General features: G+C 49.0%; 1 protein-coding gene across 6 annotated transcripts; it reads left to right on the top strand.

The window, feature by feature from the left end:
• Positions 1 to 1,596: 1,596 nt before the first annotated feature.
• A4GALT (alpha 1,4-galactosyltransferase (P1PK blood group)) lies at positions 1,597 to 23,512 on the top strand. 6 transcript variants are annotated; one of them, XM_031463384.2, is made up of 5 exons: positions 1,642 to 1,724; positions 3,562 to 3,620; positions 20,162 to 20,317; positions 21,034 to 21,441; positions 21,651 to 23,512. In XM_031463384.2, the coding sequence occupies exon 5, from the start codon at positions 21,694 to 21,696 to the stop codon at positions 22,756 to 22,758; it is 1,065 nt and encodes a 354-aa protein (XP_031319244.1). In that variant the 5' UTR covers positions 1,642 to 1,724; positions 3,562 to 3,620; positions 20,162 to 20,317; positions 21,034 to 21,441; positions 21,651 to 21,693; the 3' UTR covers positions 22,759 to 23,512. The 6 variants fall into 6 exon arrangements, with proteins under 6 accessions (XP_031319247.1, XP_031319244.1, XP_031319245.1 ...); XM_031463385.2 differs by having other exon boundaries at positions 20,162 to 20,297; XM_031463383.2 differs by lacking the exon at positions 21,034 to 21,441 and having other exon boundaries at positions 20,162 to 20,297.
• The last annotated feature ends 375 nt before the right edge of the window (positions 23,513 to 23,887 follow it).

The raw sequence follows: 23,887 nt of genomic DNA on the forward strand, positions 1-23,887 counted from the left end.
TGTATTTTCAAGGTGGAGCAGATGGGAATTGCTCTTGGAGTGGATGTGCAGTATGCATATGGCAGGCAGAGAATGGAATCTGGTTTTTGGCCTGAGTACCTAGAAAATGGAGTTTTCGTTAACTGAAATGGGGAAGGTGCAGGAACAACTTTGGAGGAGATGATCAGGATGTTGGATGGAGCAAGATAAAAGATGCCCCCAGCACACAGATCTGTGAGTCTAGGGAGAGGTCCAGGCTGCTGGACACATTTGAGTGTCATCAGCTGATAGAAGCCTCCAAAGCCATGTGTCGGGGTGACAGCATTAGGACAAAGAGTATGGAAGGACCAGAAGATCAAGAGCTAAACAGGGGCCATCACAACTTTTAGAAGTTTGGGGTGGGGTAGGGGTGCGCTGCTGCAAAGGAGAATGGGGAGGTCACCAAGGAAGAGGAGGAGAACCAGGCAAGTGTGGTGTCTAAGAAGCCCTGAGAGGAAGATGCTTCAGAGAAGAGGGAGTGGGCAGCAGTGACAAATACTGCTAGAGGGACCAGTAAGACAAGGACGGAGACTCAGGATTGGATCCAGTAACATGGACATCACTAGGGACCCAAAATGACAGATTTGGGGGATTGGTGGGGAGAGGGGCGAGAGCCTGATTAGATGGGTTTTAAAGGAGAAGGAGAGAAGAGAGGCTGCAGGCAGCCTGAAAGAACAACTCTTGGAGGATTTTTGCTGTAAAGAGAAGGGGGAAAGTGAGGCAGCAGTAGCTGGAGAGGACGGAAGGGTCATAAGAGGGTTTTTCCCCCACTCTCTTGTTTTAGTTTTAGGGTAGGAGAGGTAACAGCATGTGAATTGATGGGAAGGACTGGGGAGAGGGGAGAGAAGGCAGAATCACTGGGTCAGTGTTGGCTTGAAGGGTGAGATCTTGTGGACAAGTGGAGGGGGCTTCCAGGCCAGCTGGGCCAGTTCAGCCTGGTCCCCAGAGGGAAGGGGAGGTTGGGAGCCATCTCAGGTGGTGGACAGATACGTGGTGGAAGCTAGTGGGCATTTCTTTCTGATTCGTTCATTCAAAGGATAATTATCTGGCATCTATTAAGTGCCAGACTGTTCCTGGGGCTGGGATAAAGTGTTTGCATTTTCTCCAGAAGCCTGGGCTCTGGTCATCAGCTGATGGGTGAGGAGGAAGTGAGGACAAACAGCAAGTTTGCAGTGGACCAGGAGGAGAGTGAGAGGGGAAAGGACAAAGCAGCGAAGGTTGTGAGGGTAAAACACTGGGTGATGCAGGCAAAACGCTTAGCACGGGTCACGCTGTGTTGGGGGGAGGGGGTACAGTGGCCTCAAGCAGGCCCAGCTCAAATACTGATACTGTGCCTTCTCAGTTGCTTGAAGCTGAAGTTACTTAACCCCCTGAGCCTCGTTTTTCTCATCTGTTAATTGGGGGGAATGGGATTATAAATCTGTAGAGTAGGCGGCAGGGAGGCCCGGGGAGCGTTTCATACCTGTTGGCCCGCGGGCTGGTGATGGTCCAGCGCCTGGCGGGCGCCGGGAGCGGTGAGGACTCGCGGGCCGGGGGATCAGGGACCCCGGAGCGGAGGGGCGGGGCGGGACGGCGCTGACCACGCCCCGGGCCGGAGAGGCGGCGCTGCCTCCCGCAGGGCTCCCTCTGCCCTCCCGCCGCCTCGCCGCCCGCGCGCCGGCCCGCGGGGCCCGGTTGTCCTCCGCCCGGAGCAGCGGGAGCCGGAGGTACGGGGGCCCGCGCCGAGGGTGCAGCTGGGCGAGCTCTGGGACGCGGACCTGGGGTGCCCGGGGCACCGGTGGGGAGAGGCGCTCCGAGAAGGAAGGGGTAGGGGCTGCGGAGGAGCGGGGAGGGCTTGGTCGCCGCCCGCCTGGGCCACCTGTTCCGGAGGGACGTTTGTGTGCGCGCCAGCTGGGCGCGCTGGTCCCCTGGCCGCCGCCGCCGCCTCCTCCCCAGATTCGCCCGAAGTTGAGCGCAGTGGCTGGACCGGGAGCCCGGCCCGCAGTGGGGAGAGCGCGCCCGGCCCCGGAGCCCTCGGGGCAGCTCCGCCCGGGCCCGGCCCCCGCAGTGGGAGAGAGGGGCCGTGGGGGCAAGAAGCCCGAGTGCGGGCTCCCCCTGCCCGCGCGGCGCCCTGGCGCGAGGCGCTCCGCCCTGAGGGGCATGGAATCGCCTCGGGCCGCCTCGCCGCCGGCTCCGCTCGCTCCTGGCCCCGGAGGGAATGCGGCTGGGGAGAGAGGTGGGGAGCGGCCGGCTGAAGGGGAGACCGCCGGGGCTGGAGGCGTCCCCTGGGCCTCTAGGGGTGCGGAGGCTTTGGACGTGCGGAGAAGGGGGAAGGAAGGGCCTCCAGGTGGAGGGGCTGCGTGGGTCCGACCTGGGAAGTGGGGAAAGTCGGGCCCAAGCACCCCCTGTCAGGGTCCTGATCCGCAGACCACCCCCTTTCCGGCGTGCTTCTCTCCCTCTCTCTTCTCCGGATGGGAAAGTTGAGTCCGAGTGGGAGCTGCGGTGTGCTTGGGAGAGGCTCTGGCTGGGAGGTCCACTCTGAGTCCACTGCCCTTCCTGCTAGGGGAGTCTCCTGGCCTCAGTTTCAGAATCTGACACCTGCGGGGAGAAGGTCCCACCTCCTTGCCAGACTCAGCTGAGCCAATAGCTCTGAGAGGGTTAAAAGCCACCTCCCCTACCCCCACCCTTTCTCAGGTTCAGGACACCCTTTCTGTCTCCTCCAAATACTGAGTGACTGCTCTGTGAAAGCCCCTTGGGGTCTCTGGAAGCCCTTCATCAGAACACCCTGGAGCACTGCGGTGCACCCATTCTGGCTCCCTGCCCCTCCCCAACTTCTCCAGTTGCCCAAGGACTTCCCCTTTGTTACCTCCTCCCAAAGAAGGGGGAGCCACCCTGCCCAGGGTGACGAAGCAGGGCCCAGGCTGGCCAGGACTATCCCCTCCATGCCCATGCCTGCACTCCGTGTTCCCACAGCGAGGTCCTCTAGGAGAGTCTGCAAATCAGGCCCAAATAAAAAAGAAAAGGAGAATCAAGATGGAACCCCATCCATTGTTCAGTCTTCTCCCAGACACATTGCTATTGCATTGGGTGCCTGTCCCTGCTTGTCTGCTAGGGCGTCTCAGTATTAGAGAACAAACTCCGAAGTGGAAATTCTTTAAAATGTGTTTTGTTTCCTTGTACCCATCGAAGCCCTGCAGCTGCCTGGGCTAGTGGGCTTGCTCCCGGTGAGTGCGAGGGTCCCACGTCCCCAGTGTGTGCAGGGTTGGCAGAATCTTTCAAGGTGACTTACTCAGAACATCAGGAAGTTGTGACCCACCCCATCACTGAATCTGTCTGAGCCAGCAGCTCCCAAAATCCCTCCCCCAACCCCTTCCCCCAGCTGCTGCACTTCCAGCTGGGTTAGGGGATGGCTCCACCTTCCACCTGGCCACCCAAGCTGTGCAGGCTGTGCTCTCTGGAATGCATTCCCCACCCCCCCCCCCCCCCCCCGCCAGGTACCTTCTAGGTGTGTCCTCGACTCCTGTTGGTTGACCTGCATTTCATTGTCTCACATCTGCTCTCCAGATTGGAAGATCCTGGAGGGAGGAAACTTGCCTGAAGCCCAGTGCCCAACCTGACACAGAGTAGGTGTTCACGATATTTTGCTTGAATGAATTAACAGAAAGAAGGAGAAAGAAATTCCATATTCACGTTGCTTGGGAATAACTATTGTTAAAATTTACTTTTTTGTCAGGCTTTTAAAAAATCACTTTGGTACATATTTAAATATCTTGTCCATATAAATGTTTCAAATTCCTCACCTTTCTCAAACATTATTTTTTAATATTTTTCAATGCTTAGGTATTGTTACATCATATTTAGTTATTGGATCTCATTTGACATTTAGGTTTGGGATTTTTAAAAAATATTTGGCTCTTTTAGATTATATTACATGGAGTTTATACATAAACTTATACACTGCCAGATTTTTTTCTGGAATGGAATTACCTGGTGGTCAGTGCATATGAACCTCTAAAATGGTCACACCTAGAGCCAGCCAGCTGGCTCTCCAGAGGGCCTGTACCATTGCGTACTTCCTCCGGCTGTGAATGTGCATTTCTCGTTATTTCCTGGAAATACTGGGTCAAAGAGTGTGAACATCTAGGATCTTTGTGTGTCTCTTAGTTATTTGTTTGAGCTCATCAGTGAGATATTTGCCCCTTGTCTGGTCTCTTTGCAGCAAAGATCTCCCAGGTTATCATTTGGCTTTATTTTTGTTGCGTGATGGTGTGTGTATTTGAGGAGTGCATTTTTAATTTTTATTTTACTTTATCTGTGTGTGTGCTTTTCGATAAGGGAGACTTGGCTGCATTTTTAAGCTGATGGGAAAGAGCCAGAAAAAGGAGTGGCTGCAGCTCCCCACTCCCCCAGAGAAGGAAGGGCAGGCTAATAGAATGAGGTCCCAGAGGATGCAGGAGGTAGGAGGGGTCTGGAACTGGTCTAGAAGGACCTTCTGAGCTGGTGAGGACAGGAGGCGTGAGGGAGGGCGCTGGGAGGGCACCTTATGAATTGGCTTTGATCTTCACAGTGGAGAGAGTGTTCTGGACCTGGGTCCCCAGCTCCCTGTGCTGTTTGCCAGCCTCATTCCCTTGAGCTCTCCCTGCTTCCCTGGGAGGTAGCAGGTGTTTATCACCCTCCACTGACAGACTCCAGAGGGTGGGGAAGTGCCTTGCTTAGGGTCAGTCAGGTGATGAGTGGCAGGGCTGGCTCCCCCAGCACTAACCGCAGGCCTCTGGGAATCACTTTCCTCTCTGAGCCTCCATCTCCAGTAGGCATCAGGAAGCAGTGTCCATCTTACTCTCTCTCACTTGGTGAGTGAGTGTCCCTTCCTCTCCTGTCTGCCTCTGTTTGTCTTCCCTCTGGACAGAAACCAGTGAGTCCGGAGCTTCCAGCTCCACAGAGTCAGCCAAAGGACTAGGAGAGCCCCTTCCCTTCCTGGCCGGTGCCGCACACCCTCCCCTGTGCCCACGCTGGAGCAGGAGCCAACTCCAGCAGGAGCACACAGCCTTCTGGATATCACACCTGTGCAAAGTCTGAGTTGCTAGGTGGACAGTCACGTGACAGTACAACCGGCAAAGTGGTCTTCACATTCCGTGAACAGAATTGATTTGAAAGAGCAGAAGCCATTGTCCCAGATACAGAGCCCAGACAGCCTCCCCCCTGACCCTACAGTTGTGTGTAATTTTTATTTGCTTCTTCCTGCCGGTCTCCAATGCAGTCCCCCTGGGTCGAGGGCGGGCTTCCATCGGCTGAACCTCTGCTAGGTGCCAGACACTGTTACCTGATCTGTTTTACCCTCTGGGCCATCCTGTGCTGTCATTCCCGCTTTACAGATCAGGAGACTGAGACTCAGAGTCAAGAGCCTCTTCTTGACCGCAGTGGGATCTGAGCCCCCGGCCGCAGTGGCCTGCCTGACCTGAGCCCTGACGAACTTGGCGGGACTGCAGGCAGACTCCTTTCACCTGGCAGAGGGTGTTTGAATCCCAGCTGTGCCTCGGTTTCCTCAACTCTTAAACTGTAGTTCATAACGAGAGGACCTGCCACACATAGCTATTGGGAGAATTAAACCAGTTACTGAATGAAACCTGCTTTGACTAATGGCTGTGTGTGGTAAGCCCTCAGAAAAGATACACTATTGTTATTATTAAACCAAAATGACCCCATGCCTGCCAGGGAGCTTTTAATAAATGTTGACTCAACCACATCCAACCCTTCCTGTGACGAGGATGGGAAGGTGAGCCCGTCCTGACATGGAGAAAACTTGGACCTTTTGGATGCCTTTGAACCCTTCTTTTTTTAATTATTAATTAATTTAGGGGGGAGGTAATTAGGTTTTTATTTATTTATTTATTTGTTTGTTTGTTTATTTATTTATTTATTATTTTAATGGAGGTACTGGGGATTGAACCCAGGACCTCGTAAATGCTAAATACATGCTCTACCACTGAGCTGTACCCTTCCTGCTAAACCCTTCTGGACACAAGTGAGGGATCTGTATCTAAAACCTTAAATTACATTTCCTTTGACCCAGGGGGTGCATTTCTAGGAACCAGTCCTATGGAAGTCATTAAGGATGTGTTCAAAGATGTAAGTGCTAAGATGCTCACCATGGGTATTGTCCATGTAAGCCAAAAGACAGAAGTCACGTTTCCAGGAGCCAAGATGGGAACAAGGTGAAATGAAGGATGGCACTGCCGGGTGACAAGGTCCAATGTAGCCCCAGAAAGTCAGGGTGTAGAGCTGAGTTTATAGACTTACTATGAAGGACATCGCGTATATTTCCAAACAATTTTATTCAGGTGTGATTTACAAGTCATTGCAAGCATCCAGTCCGATGAGTTTTAGGAAATGGGTCTGGTAGTGCAGCTACAGGGCCCCTGTGTATTTTTCAGTGAAAAATAAAATGAGGCATAGAACAGTGTGTGTAATAGGATCGCCTTTTGTGCGTCTCCTGCCCGCGGTTCTGTGTAAACACCGCTCTGTGAGTGGGGGCGTGGGTATCACACTGGGAAGGACTGGGAAGAATAAAGCAAAATGCTGACACGTCACATGCCCTCGCCTCGTCTTCAGTGGCTCCACACTGTCTACAAGACAGAGAGCAAAGCAGGAGGTGTCGCTGCGGGGTGGGGACTGGACATCTCCCCAAACCTGCAAATACACGTCAGCCCTCGTAAGACTGGGAGCAGGCAGCCCCGCCAGCTGTGCTCTGTCTGCATATACATCGTGGAAATACATAGGCAACAGTCAGAGGTATGAAGAAAACCACAACAGCATTTTGGTGGATACTTAGCAAATGGCAATTTATCTTACCTATTGTGGTTAGGAGGTTGCCGGGCAGGGGAAGGTGGAGGGACATTTTGGAAGAGGGAAGCACATGTTTCGGAAACTTGGAATTCCCAGAGCTGGTGGGCTTGAGCAATAGGGAGGAGTTGGTTTTGCTTTAAGGTTTTCACCATCATTTGCAAAGGCATGGAGGGTATTGTGACAGCTCACCTTCACCCCTCCCCACTCATCTGGTGAGCACACATTTATGATGTGCCTGCTGTGTGCCAGGCCCTCCCTAATTTAATGCCATTTAGAGTCTCAGGCAGGGTGGACAGTGTCTGACACAGTGCCCACTTTCCTCTGATCCCAGTTCACTCCAAGGCCAAATTCACCTTAGTCATTCCCCATAGGACTCACCCTGGGGCTCTGAAGGTCTGCCCGGGTCTAGGCTGTGGGTGAAATGCACATACACACACACACACACCTTTGGAAGGTAGCCACGAGCTCCTACCGTGTGCCAGTGTATGCAGCAATGGGGACCCAGTCCACTGGGACAAAATCCAGGTGACATTCTGGAGGTGGCTGCTCTACTCACCTAGGTCAGAGCAGACTGAGGAAGGAGGGTCTGAGACTTGGGGACAGACATACCTGTGTGCAAATCCTGCCTCCCACCTTTACTAGCCAAGCAGCACCTTTCCTCTGCACATTAGTTTTCTGTCTGTAAAAGGGGCCACCGTGGTGGACTTGAAGACACAGTAAGGTGAAGGACGAGCAATGCCTCGTAGGGCACCTGACATGTGGTGTGTTCTTGGCAGACAGCAAACTTCCCTCCTCTTATGGTTAGGAAGTTCCTGGGCAGGGGAGCATGGAAGGACATTCTGGAAGAGAAATTAGCATGATGCAGAAACCTGGAATTCCCGGAGCCTGATGGTTTGAGCAATACAGTGGATGTCAGCTTGGCTGGTCTGGAAGTCTTGGGCCTGGAGAGGGTCAGGGCTGAAGGGAAGTGCCCACAAGGCCTCAGCAATGTGGGGTCTGGGAGCCTGCTTGGAGCTGAGGCAGTAAGCCAGGGAGAGGAGGCTGAGGTGGTTGGTCCCAGGACAAAGAGACAGCGAGATGGAGAGAGCTGATCTGGGCTGTGGCCGTGGCACCAATGAGGGAGTGGTGGTGGTGGGGGGTCTGTTCAGAGAGGGGCTCTCCCCCTATTTCTCTGCCCTGCACCTCCCTCCCTGGATTATCACAACAGCCTCATAACTGCTTTCTTGTTGCCACACGTCCCCTGTGGTTCAGTCTCAAAATGCAGCCAGATCTTAAAGATTTCTTTAAATCGTAAGTCACCTGGTAGCCCTTTCCTCCTCAAAATCTCTCAATGGCACCCCCTCCCAATCAGCAATCCAATCCTCCAGTGTCCCTCAAGGGCCCCCCATGGCCCAGTGTCCCCTTATCTGTCCTGTCTCCTCTCCTGGTACCTTCATCCTCCCAGCTGATCCATCAACACCTCAGGCACACATGCCCCAGGGCCTTTGCACTTACTGATTTCCCTCCCTGGACACGCTTCCCCCAGATATCCATATGGCTTGTGCCCTCATTTCCTTCCAGTTGCTGCACAAATGTCAGCTTTTCAGAGAGACCATCCCTAACCATTCTGTATAAAGCGTCACCCCACCTCCCAGTCCAGTTTCCCTGAGAGCAAATGTGTGGGTGTCCAGACTCATGGTGACTTACAGCTCCCTCAGCTGAGCAGAAAGCTCAAGGAGGGTGACTTCACCCTGCTCCTGAGAAACCAAGCCCAGGCTCTACTACAGAGCTGGACTGACTGGGAGGGAGGGCGAGATGGCCTTGGGGAAGAAAGGAGGGTCTGAGACTTAGGGGCAGACATCCCTGGGGGCAAGTCCTGCTCCTGCGTTTCTTCAGCTGAGCAGTATTGGGAAGGTCACCTTTTCTCTCCTGGGACTGGTGAACACCCAGGTATTTTAATATGAAGGTTACAGCATGTGACCTTATTTTGTACCCTCAGGATGGTGAGGCAAGACACACCAGTTACACTTTCTTAACCTTTGTAATCTGCATCCACTCAGGGTTTACAGTTTGCAGATGCCACTGCCCTGGGCTGCTTGCCACATTTGATCTTGACTTTCTGGGCAGTTTAGGGATCATTTATTCATTCAGAAAATATGTACTGAGCACCTATTATGTGCTAGGGTCTGTGCTGGCCACGGGGGACGAGACAGTGAGTGGCCTTGGGCCCTGCCCTCTGGGAGCTGCTGCTGTTTTCCATGTGTGTCAGTGTCACTGTGTATTTAATCAGTCCCTTCAAGAAAGACCTTGGGTTGTTTCCAGTCATTTGCAATTGCCAACAAACCTGTGACTGGTACAAATATCACTTATCTGTAGGATAAATTCAGAGTGGGCTTGCGTGGTGAAAGGGTAACTGTATGCGCAGGACCATTTGGCCTGCCTACCAGCAGTATATGGAGTGCCCGTTTCCTCACAGCCTTGCCAGAAGAATGTGTTGTCAAAGTTTTGGATTCTTGCCCATCTGACAGGTGAGAGATGCTATCTGAGTATTTTGACTTGCGTTTCTCTTACCTACAAAAAGCTCCCTGATCTTGCTTACCTGTTTTGCGTGTGTGTGAACTGTCCTTGGACCATTTTCTTTTGGACTCTTGGGTTTTTTCTCCTTGATGTGTGGGATCTCTTTATATGTAGAAAAATTAGACTGGGGATCTGAGAGGCACAGAAGTTATCCCAGGTTGTCACTGGTACTTTGACTTTCTTGGTGTTTGCAGGAAGGATGTGGAGAAGTTTGTTCTTTCAAGGAGTCAGGTTTATTCATCTTTTTTTTTTTTTAATGGCTTCTGGATTTCACACATATTTAAGAAAACCTTCCCAACTCTAAGGTTATAAAGGAATTCACCGATGTTTTGTTCTAAACGTTTATTATTTTACATTGAGAGTTTATCCTGGGGCGTGTTCTAAGATATGAACCCAGCTGATTTTTTTCCCTAGTGGCTATTCCACTTGCCCAACACCTGTATTAAAAGATCTTTTTTTTTTTGCTTTACTGATTGGAGAGGCTGCCTTTATTGGATATGCAAGAACCATATTATTTCTGTGATTTATTTTGTTTCATTACCCTGTCTGTTCATATGCTAAGACTACGTATTTTTAATTATTGGGGCTTTATAATATATTTTAATGTCTAAAAGACTAGTTCTTCCTCGTGTGCGCCTCCTTCTCAAAGTTTTCCTGTAGATTCTTGCTTGTTTATATTTCAAGATGAACTTTAGAATCAATTTGTCTAATTCCAGAATCCCATGCAATTTATAAATGGGCTTAAAGAAAATCTACATCTTTATGAGGCTGAATCTTCTTTCCAAAAACATAAGACAGCTTTTCTATTTGTTCAAGTTTAGTTTGTGCTTTCAGTGGCTTTGAAATTTTCCTCACATGAATATTGAACATATTTTGTCAAGTGTAACCCCAAGTATTGTGGTGGTGGTGGTTGTAAGTGGGCGTCTTTTCCTTTCCTTTCATCTTCTGCTTGTAACTGCTTGTTGTTTATATTTCTGTGTGTGTGTGTGTGTGTGTGTGTCCCACCATCTTACAGTATTTTTTTATACTTTTTTCTCTCTTTTTTTAAAATTGAAATGTAGTCAGTTACAATGTATCAATTTCTCATGTCCAGCACAGTGTCCCAGGCATGCATATCTATACCAGTATTTCTTTTTATTAGTAGTAGCTTTTCAGTGGTTTCTCTTGACTTCCCCAGGTATACATTAGTACCATATGACAATAGCAGTAGTTTTAACTTTTTCTATTCAATTTTTATATCTCTAGTTTCTTTTTCTTGCCGAATTGCTTCAGTGTCCACGATGTTGCTGGGCACCTTTGTCTTTTTCCTGTCTTCAACAGGAGTTCTGTCACATATGAAGCTGTGTACGCATGCTCCCCAGAGTATGAAGCTGGCTCCTGGCTTTGATGTTGATATATATAATTTTGTTAAGAAAGTATCCATTGATTCCTAATTTATCCAGAAAGGGCGTTGGAAGTTTTGTCAAGTGTTTTATTAGCATTTTTTGAGGATGACAGTAAGATTTTTCTCCTTGAATCTTGAATATGATAAATTATATTAATGATAGCCTTATATTGAGCCATCCTTGCATTCCAGGAATAAATCCCACTTGGTTTTGATGCTTCATTCTTTTAATGTGCTGCTGAGTTCTAGTTATTTGTTTTATTCTAGTTATTTGATTTTTACAATAATATTCATAAGTGATATCAGTCAGTAGGGTATCTTGTGCAATCTTTGTCAGGTTTTGGTATCTATGTTATATTTTAAATTTCTTTTAAGTTTTCCTTCTCATATTTTACTATTGAACAGTTTTAAAAGCATTGGAATTTTCTGTTATTTAAGTTTGCGAGATTCCCCTCTAAAAATGTCTTGCCCTGTTGCTTTTATTTCTTATTGATCTTTTATAATTCTATTTCTTATGTGAAAGTTGGCCTGTCCAGACTGTCTGTTCTGGGAACAGTCTTGATATATTACATTCGTCTAGAAATTATTTTTTTCAGGTTTTAAATTTTATTTGCAAAGTACTCTCTTTTGATTAAAAAGAAAAAGTTTTCCTCTACTTCTTTGGTAACTTTCCCATTTGGCATTTCTTAGTTTGCATAGGATGCTTTATCCTGTTCCTTTTACTCCCTTTTTTTCTTAATTAGGCTAATGGTGATTTATATATATTTATTGAATTTTTTTCCAGAGAGCCAGCTTTTGGCCTTATTTCTTAGTTCTACTGCTTATCTGTTTCTTAGTTTATATCTGCTTTAATCTTTCTTAATTCTTTCCTTATTCTTTCTATTTATTTTATGGGTTTCTTTTTTTTTTTAAACATTTTTAGACTGGTGTTTTCTTTCTTTATTGTTATCTGTCCTGTTTTACTTGTCACATGTATTGGAGGCTATAAATAGTCTTCTGATTATTTCTGCAGCTGTAGCCTATAGATTTAGATTCATGATAGTTTGATTATGGTTGTTTTCTAGAAATCCTACAAATTAAATTGTGTTTTCCCTTTTAATTTCCTGACTTAAATTAACTTTTAATCATATGGCCTTATGATTATAAAATATCTATTTTTTTATATTTTTGGATATTGTTGAGGTTTTTAATTTTCACAAATGTTTCATCAGCTCTTCAAAAGAAAGTGCAGCAGGGAACTATATTCACTATCTTGTAAGAACCTTTAATGAAAAAGAATATAAAAAGGAATATATGTATGTATATACAAGACTGGGACTTTGTGCTGTACATCAGAAACTGACACATTGTAACTGACTGTAATTCAATTTGTTTTTTAAGTGCATTATCTATGATTAGGATGGAGAGTTTGACGCAGCCTAGTACCTTCTGATTATTTTATTTAGGTCTTCGGAATTCTCATATATGTTTGATCTACTTGGGTCTTGGGCTGAGAGAGGTAAATTAAAATCTGTTATTAGTGTGTTTCAATCTAGTTATCCTAATATCCCTGTAATTTCATCTTCCTGAAAATTGCTGCAGTGTTCTTGGTGATTGTGAATTACACCATTTAGCATTACAAATGGTCCTTCTCTGGCTCACTTAGTGATGTTTGTTTTCAATTCTGTTGTCTGATATGAAGGTCATGGCCTCAGCTTTGTTTTTGTTCATATTTATCTTTAAACCTTTGCTCATTCTTTTACTTTTAACCATTCTATACCACTTTTTTGATGTATGTGTCTTGAATACAGGATAGAGTTGGGTTTTACTTCGGATTGAAACTAAAAATCTTTCTCTTTGTAAAGATAAGTGAGTTAAGTCTATTTATATTTATCGATAAGACAGATGTCTGTTATCTGTTCAGTCATATTGTGTACGTATGTATGTAAATATGTCTTGGTGCATTTGAGAGGACTATATCCTTTATTCTTTTACTGTATGGTCTGTTTTCTTTGCTTTTTAAAAAAAATTAGTCCTGATATTTAGGAAAGCTTGTATATTTGTTCTAGTGGCTACATTTATATTTATCTTTTATGTAATACTCTCAGTTCCTTCTTTCTTTAGATGATATCTATTTCTTTTCTATGAAAAACAATAAATTTAACTTGTTTCTTCTTCATCCTCCCCCTTCTCTTGTCACCACCCCATTTCAGCTGGTACTGTGTTGAGTGATTAAGGCATATATTCTTTCCATCCCAGTGCCTCTAGAAGCTCTTGGTCAGATGGTGTTCTTGTGTTGCTGCTGTCTGTTTATACAATGACATGCAAACCTGAAGAGGTGTCCACAACTTGGAAGAAAATTCTGGAGACAAGAGTGAAGCACTCTTTTAAGAATTGGTTTCAGGACTCCTCTGGCTACCAAAATTCTCAGATGCTCAAGTGTGTTATATAAAATGGACTTGATGGTACCATGTAGGAAAACAGACATCAGTGACACTGAGTTGAAGTCATTCAGAAGAATCAGGTTTTATGTGTGGTGAAGTTTCAGGAACATCTTGCTCAATTTATTTCACTTATTTTCCTTTTTATGTATGCACAGAGGCATGATTGGTGCTTTAAAAATCTGACCAAAACATTCTTGCAAAATAAAAATTCTGCATAACAAGGAAGGAAAGCGACATCACTTAGGCAGCATTTTCATTTTTTAGCAGCAGGTAGCATAAAGATGCATCTTATTAGATGCAACAAAATTGGGTAGTATTACCCTTCTCACTGTCACCTTTGTACTTTAAATATGCTTGAACTTTGACTACTTGATATTTTAGCTTTTACCCCTAGCAATGAAAGATGAGGCCACCACTGAGTTGTTCTGTTTTCCACCTTCTTTCAGCCTGGCCTACCAATTTTTTGTTTAGTTGTATCATTTTTACATTGTCTGACTAGATAACGTTGTCATTCCATTCTGTCATCCTTATTCCTACCTCTTTTGGGGGGAGGGGGAGGGGAGTAGTGAGGGAGGCGAGCTCAAGTCAAATATATTCGGTCCTGTTACTGAAGTTGTTCCAGGCACCATTTGGTTGGCTGTGCTTCTTCCTCAGTTTTCCTCATCGGAACAATATCATTTAAGCTACCTCATACTTAGAAACTATTGCTATGTGACCTTTATATTTAAAAGAACAGCTTGGCTGTACGCTGTGTATCTATGAGTTACACATCTACAGATTCAACCAACCATGGATGGAAAATATTAAAAGAAAAAAAAAAATTCCAGAAAGTTCCAAAAAGCAAAGCTTGAATTTGCTGCAGACCAGCAACTATTTACACAGCATTTTCATTGTATTAGGTATTATAAATAATCTAGAGAAGATTTAGAGTATACGGGAAGACGTGCCTAGCTTATATGCAAATACTACGCCATTTTATATCATGGACTTGAGCATCTATGGATTTTGGTAGCTGCGGGGGCCCAGGAACTAATTTCCCAAGTGAATACCAAGGGACAACCATTTATTCATCTTTAGCTCAAAACTTTCTTAACTTAAGGATCCTGTGGGTGTTGCTCTACTATCTTCTGTCATTGAAGATCTGCTGAGAAATCTGACCCAAGCCTGATCCTCTTTCCTTCATAGATGGCTTCATCTTTTTGTGTAGCTGCCCAAAGATTTATTTTTATGTCTTTAAAGTTCTCGTCATTTTATTAGAATGTGTCTTGGGATTCACCATTCTGGGTCACTGTTCTCTAGGGCATGGGGTACCTTTACAATTCATGAAATCAGGCCTTCCATTATTTCAGGAAATTTTTCCTGAATTGTAATTTTAAGTATTTCTTCTGGTCAATTGTTCTAGTTTTCTTCTTTGGAAACTCCAGTTATACCCTTGTTGGATCTCCTTTACGTATCTTCTCTTTGTTCATTTTCTTGAGTTCTTTGTTCTCTTTGATTATTGCTGTTTGATTTTGTTCACTTTTCTCATTTTAATCTCTATATCTCTTACTGTATTTATTTTTATTTTTTAACACCTTTACTGTGATATGGTTCCTGTACAGTAAACTACACATATTTTAGATGTACAATTTGATGAATTTTGATAGATGTCTATGCCAATAAAACCACGACTACAATCAAGACAGCTAACATTTCCATCATTCCCCAAGAGGTGCAGTTTTTGAATTTCCAATTTATCCCTTCCTACCCACTATATCCCCTGATAACCATGAGTTTGTTCCCTATGTCTGTGAGTCTTTCTCTGAGTCTGTTTCTGTCTTGTAGATAAGTACATTTGTGTCTTTTTTTTTTTTTTTTTTTTTTTTTTTTTAGTTACCCATATAAGCAATATCATATGGCATTTTTCTTTCTCTTTCTGGCTTACTTCACTTATAATGACAATCTCCAGGTCCATCCATGTTTCTGCAAATGGCATTATTTTATTCTTTTAATGATTGAGTAGTCTTCCATCATATATATATACCATATCTTCTTTATCCAGTCATCTGTCAATGGATGACTTTGGGTTGTTTCCATGTCTTGGCTATTGTAAATAGTGCTCCTGTGAACACTGGGGTGTATGGGTCTTCTCAAATTATATTTTTCTCTGGATATGTGCCCAGGAATGGGATTTCTGGATCATATGGTAGGTCTGTTTTTAACTTTTTAAGGAATCTCCATACTGTTTTCCGTAGTGGCTGGACCAAATTACATTCCCACCAACAGTATCAGAGGGTTCCTTTTTCTCCACACCCTCTCCAGCATTTATTGTTTGAAGACTCTTTAACAATGGCCATTCTGACTGGTATGAGGTGATTCCTTATTGTAGTTTTAATTTGCATTTCTCTAACGGTTAATTAGTGATGTTGATCATCTTTTCATGTGCTTGTTGGCCATCTGTATGTCTTCTTTGGGAAGATGTCCTCTGCCCATTTTTTGGTTGGGCTGCCTGTTTTCTTGATATTAAGGTGTATGAGCTGTTTGTATATTTTGGAAATTGGTCCCTTGTTGGTCTCATCATTGCAAATATTGTCTCCCATTCTGTAGGTTGTCTTTTCATTTTGCTGATAGTATCCTTTGCTGTGCCAAAGCTCTTACGGTATTTGGCATGGAGTCTGTCTCCCTTGTATTTCTTGTAGTTCGGTCTTCATTTCTGAAATGTTTTTGTCTTTTTCTTACAGTTTTTTCCTGAGATCTGTCAGTTGTCAGCTATCATCTTCATGTCTTGCCATCATTTTTTCTATCCATTTCTTCTCCAGTTCTTATATTTCTACCCTTTGGTCTTCCTTCAGGCTGGGGTTACTTTTCTCAAGGTTTTTTATTTATTTGTTTCTTTTTAAATTTGTGCTGTAATTTTGGATTATAATTTTTATTTGTTTTATGGCAATATTTTTATGGTGGAATCGTCTTTATACATAAGAGAACATCAGTGTTCCTCTCTTTTTATTCATGTAGCATCTTTGTACGGATGTTGTGTTTATTCCTTTAACAATTTTTTCCCCTCTATTTGAATTAGTTGAATTTTCCTGGACCAGCAACTAACAGGAGGTTTTGGTGGAAACTAGGAGAAAGGCCAGGATAGTTCTCTAGATTTCTTTGCTGAAAGGCTCCCTCCTCTGTCTTCACGGGAAGGGACTGTTCCTTTAAACTGTGGCCTTCCTCTGAATCTACTCTGCTGTTGCCTCTCAGGACCCAACCTGGCTCAAGGGGCCACTGCCTCCAACCTTGACCCCTCCTGGTTCATTCAGCTCCCAGCTCCTGTCTCCTAACATGTTCATCTTCCTTTTAGAGGTGGTGATTTCTGCGATCTTATGCTACTGGGTGCCCCCTGCACCCCATTCTCCCCCCTCATTGCCGTGTCTGCTGGCCTCAGGTGCTTTGTGCCACTCTTAACATGTGACCTGAGGTTTATGGGTTTTTCCTGCTCCTGGTTTCCCTAAAGCTGTAGCTTGTGGTTTATTTTTTCCTTCCCCTGTTGCTCTGTCTGACATCAGTGGAAGAGGGAAGATTCCGAACTAAGAATCTGCCTTATTCCTATTGGAAATAGAGGTCTCCACCTCTCTAACTTTTCTGTTTGTAATATCCCCCAAAGAGCAGGCCTCTGTCTACTTGACTTCTGTCTTTGGAATACCTTGCAGCCTTTGGAGAAGGAACATTTTGTAACTTCTGGTCTGAAAACAGCTATTTTTATAAGGATCGCTGCCTTCTAGTACCTGTCACTCTTACTTCTTGAGTAGACTTCGTGTATTTATTTACGCCCTGAAAGAGTCAGCGTGCGCTTGATGGGAGGACTGGACAGCAGACCCTCCAAGCAGAGTTTGGAAGTTCCAGATATGATTTTTCATACCTGGGAGGGTCTGAGTTCTAAGACCAAAGAGCCCCCCGACCCCAATTTTATTGATGAAGAAGGTATGGGACAGGCACAGGCCCAACGTCACATAGCCTATTAGTGGCAGATCAGAAACTGTCTGGAGGGAAGTGGGGTTGAATTCTATACTCCACTTCCCAGCCAGGTCACCTTCCCCTGGGTCCCTCAGCACGTAGCCTCAGGTATCTCTTAGATGTTAACTTATCAAGGAGGTTGATCAGCACATGCCCTGTGTCCCCACAGTTGGAACATTTGGTTAGTCCTGCTCTCCCTTCCCCATCGTGCAGAAGGAATCTGAGGCCCAGAAAAGGAAAGTGACTTGCTTAAGGTCACACAGCAGGTCGAGCAGGGCTGGGCCGCCCTGGAAGCAGACACCAGCCCGGTGCCGCCAGCTATGGCCACTCGGATGAGTCAGTTACTTTTTCTGAAAGTTAAACAAGGGAGCAGAGACTGGGATTAGCTGGAATAATACCGGCACCCCTCACTGGTAGTTGGCACCCCTCACTGACCCCAGCTGGAGCTGGGCCAGGGCCTCCGGACCCCGTTAGTTGCTTGCTTCCTCATGAAGCAGAAGAATGCAGCGAACTCTCCTCTGTCACCCACCGCATCCCCCACTGGGTTCCCAGCCCCATATCTCCCAGCACATAATGAATCCCGGTTTCTTCTTGGCATGGGGCAAGCGTGAGAGATTGGGCCGGGTTGTCTCTCATTTGGGGTCGTCTAAGGCCCCTAAACCCAGGAAGTGCCAGAGAGTTCTGTCCCATGTTCACCTGGTCCTACACGTGTCCTCTCCTGGCGGGCAGGTCACCGGCAGTCCCAGCACCTTCAGGCTCTGAGAGTAGAGCTTGGGGCTGGTCGCTGTGGCCGGGGATGCCGCACAGTCATCAGCCAGACCTGAATCACGTGCCCACCCCCAGAGCTAGGGAGTAAAGTCTGTGGGGCAGGGGTGGTTCCCCAAAGGAAATTGGGGTGCTGTGATCAGAAGTGGGAATGGATGCTGGGCGAGCAAAACCACCCGAAGGCCACCCCATCTCCCCAGGGGACTTATAACCCTTCTCTCCTGCCATGGGCTGGACGCAGAAGCCCAGAGAGGGTCAGAGGTGGAGTGCCCCCACTGTGGGGGCAGAGGCGGGTGCAGGCCATGGAGGGGTGATGAGCGCCGGGAAGGGGAGCCTTTTCTAGGCACCTGAACCTGGCCCCTGATACCTGTGCTCCCGAGGCGGGGTCCGCAGAACTGGTGCTGGGGGCTGGGCCAACAGGGGTCTGGTCAGACCTTCAGCCCCCTGTCTCCACCAGCCCTGCACTTCCCATCCTCACTTCCTGCCCAAGTTGGATCATAGGGACACGGGGAGCCACAGAAGGTCTTAGAGCAGGGATATGACCACAGTTAAGTGCTAACTGGGAATATCTCCCCAGGCCAGGGCTGGAAGTGGTAGGCAGGGAGACAGGAGGAGGTGGCAACAATGTGCCAGGCTCCACTGACAGAAGCCAGGACTTGGACTATGGCTGTGAGGCCCATCCAGGGGACCACGAGCATGCTTTAGGCCTGAGATCACACGGGTATTGGGCTGTGGCCAGCTTAGCCCCATACACAGTTCCTATTCCCAGGTCTCAGGCTCTGGCACCAAATATGGTGCTGCTCATGTCTGGCACCTTCATCCATGGCCAGCAAGGGCACATCCTCAGCAGGCTCATACCGCCCCCACATCAAGGGAAGCCAGCTCATCCCAGCACCACGGGCCCTGAGCAGCCAGGGCCTCGCTCCATCTGCTTGTCTGCACTCATCAATGTGGTTCACAGTGGATTAAAAATACTCAGGACAGAAATAGCCTCTCTCCCTGCAGGGGAAAACTAGGGCCAGGGGAACATGGGGTTCTTGGTTTACATCACAGCTCTACCACTCACGACCCCTTCTGGGGGGTCCCAGGCAGCTCACCCTACCTCTGACCCCCAGTGTCCTCACTCACACGCTCATTGGCTCATTTCATCACTCAATGGTTTGCCTACTCATTCGTTTCTTCATTCATCAATTCCCTGGTCACTCACTGATCTCACTCATCGATTTGCTCCTTCATTCACTCACTTCCTCCTTTACTCATCCAGTCACTCACTCACTCAATTTTTATTTACTCCATACCAAGAGCCAGGCACTATTCTAGATGCTGAACAAAACACAGAAAAATACCTGTCCTCATAGGGTTATGTTCCAAATAAGTAATCAAAACAAGTGAGTGCAAACACCGTACAGTATGTTTGTTAGAATAAGTACTAGGAAGAATAAACTTGAGTGGGAGGCTATGAAGTGATAGGGAGTTGGAATTTTAGCGGGGCCAGGGAAGGCCCCATGGGAAGATGATTTCTGAGTGAAGATGAGAGGGAGGTGAGGGAATGAACAGTGTGAACACCTGCAGGAGGGAGACAAATCAGGGAAAACAGCAGGTGAGGAGGCCCTGAGATGGCAGGGTTGGGTGGTGGGCTTGAGGACGGGGGAGGAGGCCAGGCGGTGATGGGGAGAGAAGTGGGTGGGGGGTCGGGGTGTGGGGACTCACAGCACCTGGTGGATCTGGGCCTCCCACATCACTCAGGGTCTGAGCAGAGGGGCAACCTGACCTGACGTGTTTTTAAAGCACCCCTCTGGCTGCTGAGTGAGTGAATCAGTGTGTCCATTTCCTGGGTGCCTACTGTGTACCAGGCACTGAGCCGGGCACTGGGGAGAGAGGTGTGCAGGTCCCCATGTTGCTTGTGGAGGTCCGTCTGGCTAACTCCCTTCTCATCCTGTGTCACCTCTCCCAGGAAGCCATTTTCTCCCCTCCGCTGGCCCCTTTGCTCCATTTCAGCCATCCTCGAGTTTATCATCCTTGTCTCTTTCCAAATGGTCTCCCCTCAGGCTGAGCGTTCCTCCAGGGCAGGGCTGCGCCTAAGTCTTCTCTTCTCTCAAGCCTGTTCCCTGAGGGGCAGAGAGAGGAATAATGAGCATGTGGGCCCCAGGCCAGCCTGCCTGGCCTGTGTGGCTGGGGAACGGGCCTCACTGTCTCTCACCATCTTTTGCAGATGGGTTTGTGGGCGTGGAGAGCATGTGGAAGGACCGTGTTGGCAGAGACGGTTGGCTGCTGAGCCAGGGCGTGTCTCCAGGAGGCCAGCCGGGCCGCCCAGATCCTCACCTCGCCGCCATGGGCCATCCAGGCTGGTCAGTTTCTGGTGCATGACGTGAGTGCAGTTCCCTGCCTCAGCCTCAGGGAGGGCGGGGCCCAACTGAGCAACTCAAGGCTCCCAGCACCTCCCTCAGGCCACGAGACCCCTCTGTCCTGGGGAGGGGTTTACTCCAGCTCCCCTTGGCCCCCAGGCTGCTTTCGGTCCCCCTCCACTTGACACCCAAACTTCCAGGCCTCAGAGTGGGAACAATGCAGCTGCCCCTGAGGTTACTGAGGGCCAGAGGGGGTTGGATTCAGGACAGTAATGGTGGCCAGGATTCTGTTAATAGTGAGAACTGTCCAGGTCAGCGTACACTGGGTCCAGTGCCAGGCACAGTCACAACTCGCACCGCCTCTCTGCCAGCGAGGATGGTGCAGTGCTGAGAGCACAGACTTTGGAGCCAGGTGGCCTGGGTTCAAACCCTGGCCCTGGCCAGGGGACTCTGCATGAATTACAGGACTTCTTTGTGCCTCAGTCTCCTCACATGTAAAGTGAGGGTGATGATTCCCCCCTACAGGGTGGCTGTAAGTGATTAATTAATTAATATGTATGACATGCTATTACTGTCCAGCTGGTTCAGGCAGACCTGGGGTCCCACACAGTCCCACCTCGAGGGCACCCAAGAATGTTCCAATGTGGGCACCACAAAAGAGCGAGGGTCCAAGGGCAACAGTACTAGTCAAGGTCACAGACTATATATAGCACAAACTCCCCATCCCTTTCCCTTCTAGTCAGGGACTGGGGCAGCCAGAGGCCCAGGAGATCCTGCTGTGTCCAGGCCAAGGGTTTCGGGATCCAGCGGCATGCCCACGTGCCACCCATCCTGCTTCTGAGCAAGCTTGCCTGCCGTCGCCCAGGCCCCTAGAGCTCCAGGCCTCCGGCTGGAAGTGCCCATGGCTGCTGGCTGTCCTTCCTCTTGGACCACCTCCAGGCCTGGTTTGTGGAACTGAATGGGCCTCAAATCATAGGCCGCCAGCCTGGCAGTTTGAGTGGGACAGGCCTTGCCAGGAAGAGAGGCCTGTGTGCCACGTGGCAACGGCATGATCTCTGACAGCCCTGGCACGTGCCAGACCCTGCCCTGGGCCTGTGTTGGCCGCACATTGTAGGTGGCACTGGCCCAGTCCATGGGGAACTCACAGGTATGTCACAGAATGTCGGACTCTGCGTACATCTTAGCCCATGGCCCAGTGCTCCCATTTTGCAGGTGAGGAGATGGGGCTTTGAGCAGGCAGCTGGCAGGTCTGCGGGCTCTAGAAGCCGGTGTGAGCCGTGGCTGGTGTTTGTGGGGTGTGTTTCTTGGGTCAGGGATGCCAGCAGCCTGCCTGAGTGTGGTGCTCGTCTCTTGCAGACCAGCCAGTTCCTGCTGGAGGCTCCTGACATCACCTGGGGAGATGCTGTCCAGGCCCCCCGACTGGCTGCTGTGGCTGCTCCGGGGCGCCCCAAGACAGCGGGTCTGCACCCTGTTTATCATCAGCTTCAAGTTCATGGTTTTTGTCTCCGTCATGATCTACTGGCACATCGTGGGAGAGCCCAGGGGCCAAGGACATTTCTCCAACCTGCCTGCCGACATCCCCTGCCCCCACTTGGTGCCCCCCACACCAGCCTCTGGAACCCCACCTCCAGGCAACATCTTCTTCCTGGAGACTTCTGACCGGACCAACCCCAACTTCCTGTTCATGTGCTCAGTGGAGTCAGCAGCCCGGACCCACCCCGAGTCGCGGGTGGTGGTCCTGATGAAGGGGCTGCCTGGCGGGAACGCCTCCCTACCCCGGCACCTGGGCCTCTCGCTACTGGGCTGCTTCCCCAACGTGCGGATCCTCCCACTGGACCTGGAGGAGCTGTTCCGGGACACGCCCCTGGCAGCCTGGTACGCAGCCGTGCGGCAGCGGTGGGAGCCCTACCTGCTGCCCGTGCTCTCCGATGCCTCCAGGATTGCGCTCCTGTGGAAGTTTGGAGGCATCTACCTGGACACGGACTTCATCGTCCTCAAGAACCTGAGGAACCTGACCAATGCATTGGGCACCCAGTCCCGCTACGTCCTCAACGGCGCCTTCCTGGCCTTCGAGCGCCACCATGAGTTCATGGCGCTGTGCATGCGTGACTTCGTGGCCCACTACAACGGCTGGATCTGGGGCCACCAGGGCCCTCAGCTGCTCACGCGGGTCTTCAAGAAGTGGTGCTCCATCCGCAGCCTGGGCGAGAGCCACTTCTGCCGCGGCGTCACCACCCTGCCCTGTGAGGCGTTCTACCCCATCCCCTGGCAGAACTGGAAGAAGTACTTTGAAGATATCACCCCCGAGGAGCTGTCCCGGCTGCTCAATGCCACCTACGCTGTCCACGTGTGGAACAAGAAGAGCCAGGGCACTAGCTTCGAGGCCACGTCCAGGGCGCTGCTGGCCCAGCTCCACTCCCGCTACTGCCCCACGACGCATGAGGCCATGAAGATGTACTTGTGAAGGGCTTGCCAGGCCACCTTCCCCCACCTAGCATCCTGGAGAAGGGCTCTCGGCCACCCTTCCTGGGGAGGCGAGATGGGAGGGCTCAGGAGAGGGAGGCCTGAGCTGCTGCAGCCCAGGATTTGGGGCAGAAAACTGTCAGCCCAAGAGGTGTTACTGGAGGACGTGCTGCAGGCCCTGGGATCTGCTCCCTTCAGGCTTGTGTGAGGCTGGTGGGACAGTCCCTAGGCCAGTGCACTGTCACAGGGTACAGGTGACTAGTGGTGGGGGTAAGGTGCTCAGCCAGAATCAACTGGAGTCTTATAGACAACAGGCAAGCCCAGTGAACATGAAAGCATCTTCCAGGGCAGCATGGAAAGCAGGCAGGTTGGGGCTGAAGTGCCCATGAGGGGAGCACAAAGCCCAAGGAAAGAGGGTAGAGAGTGGGGAGAGGAGGCAGCTTGTGCAGGAGTGGGGAAGCAAAGCCAGCCTCATGAGCCCAAGGGGTGGGGAGCTTTGGGGGGTTTGGTTTCTTTTTCAGAGGGGCCAAGGCGGGCAGAGCCGGCCCCGGGAGCAATTTGGGAGAAACCCTGCCTACCCACCCCATCCTTCTTTCTAGAGATGTTGCAAGAGTGACATGTGCCAGCTGCCTGCTTGTGGGCATAGGGGCTGGAGTTCTTCTGGCTCAGGAAAAGCATTTTAAAGAAATCACTCCCTACTGTGCCTGTGATAAACACAGGAGAATAATAAATACAATAAAAGTGACTCACTGACATCTAGTGCTTTTTGGTTTATGAAATGCATTCACTCGCACAGCCCTTGTCAGCCCCACTCTGCAGCTGGGGAAGCAGCTGAGGCTGGTGGTGGTGGTGACTTGTCTGAGGTCACACGACCTGCCAAGGTCAGAGGGGCCTGGGGACCTGGCAGCTGGGCAGGCTCACAGCCCTGGTGCTGGTGCCAGAGAGCAGCTGCGGTGGGAAATGGGAGAAGCCCACTTTCCCACCTCACTTTTCAAGGCTCACAAACAGCCTCAGTTGGGTCCCACTGGCACCCCCACCCCCACCCCATAATGAGCCCGAATCTGTTTTACCCTGAACTGAGCCAAATGAGCCCACCACCAGGGTGGGGGCATGCTGCCATCAAACAGAGG

The sequence above is a fragment of the Camelus dromedarius genome, chromosome 11 (genome assembly GCF_036321535.1).
Source record: "Camelus dromedarius isolate mCamDro1 chromosome 11, mCamDro1.pat, whole genome shotgun sequence".
Lineage (NCBI taxonomy): Eukaryota > Metazoa > Chordata > Mammalia > Artiodactyla > Camelidae > Camelus > Camelus dromedarius.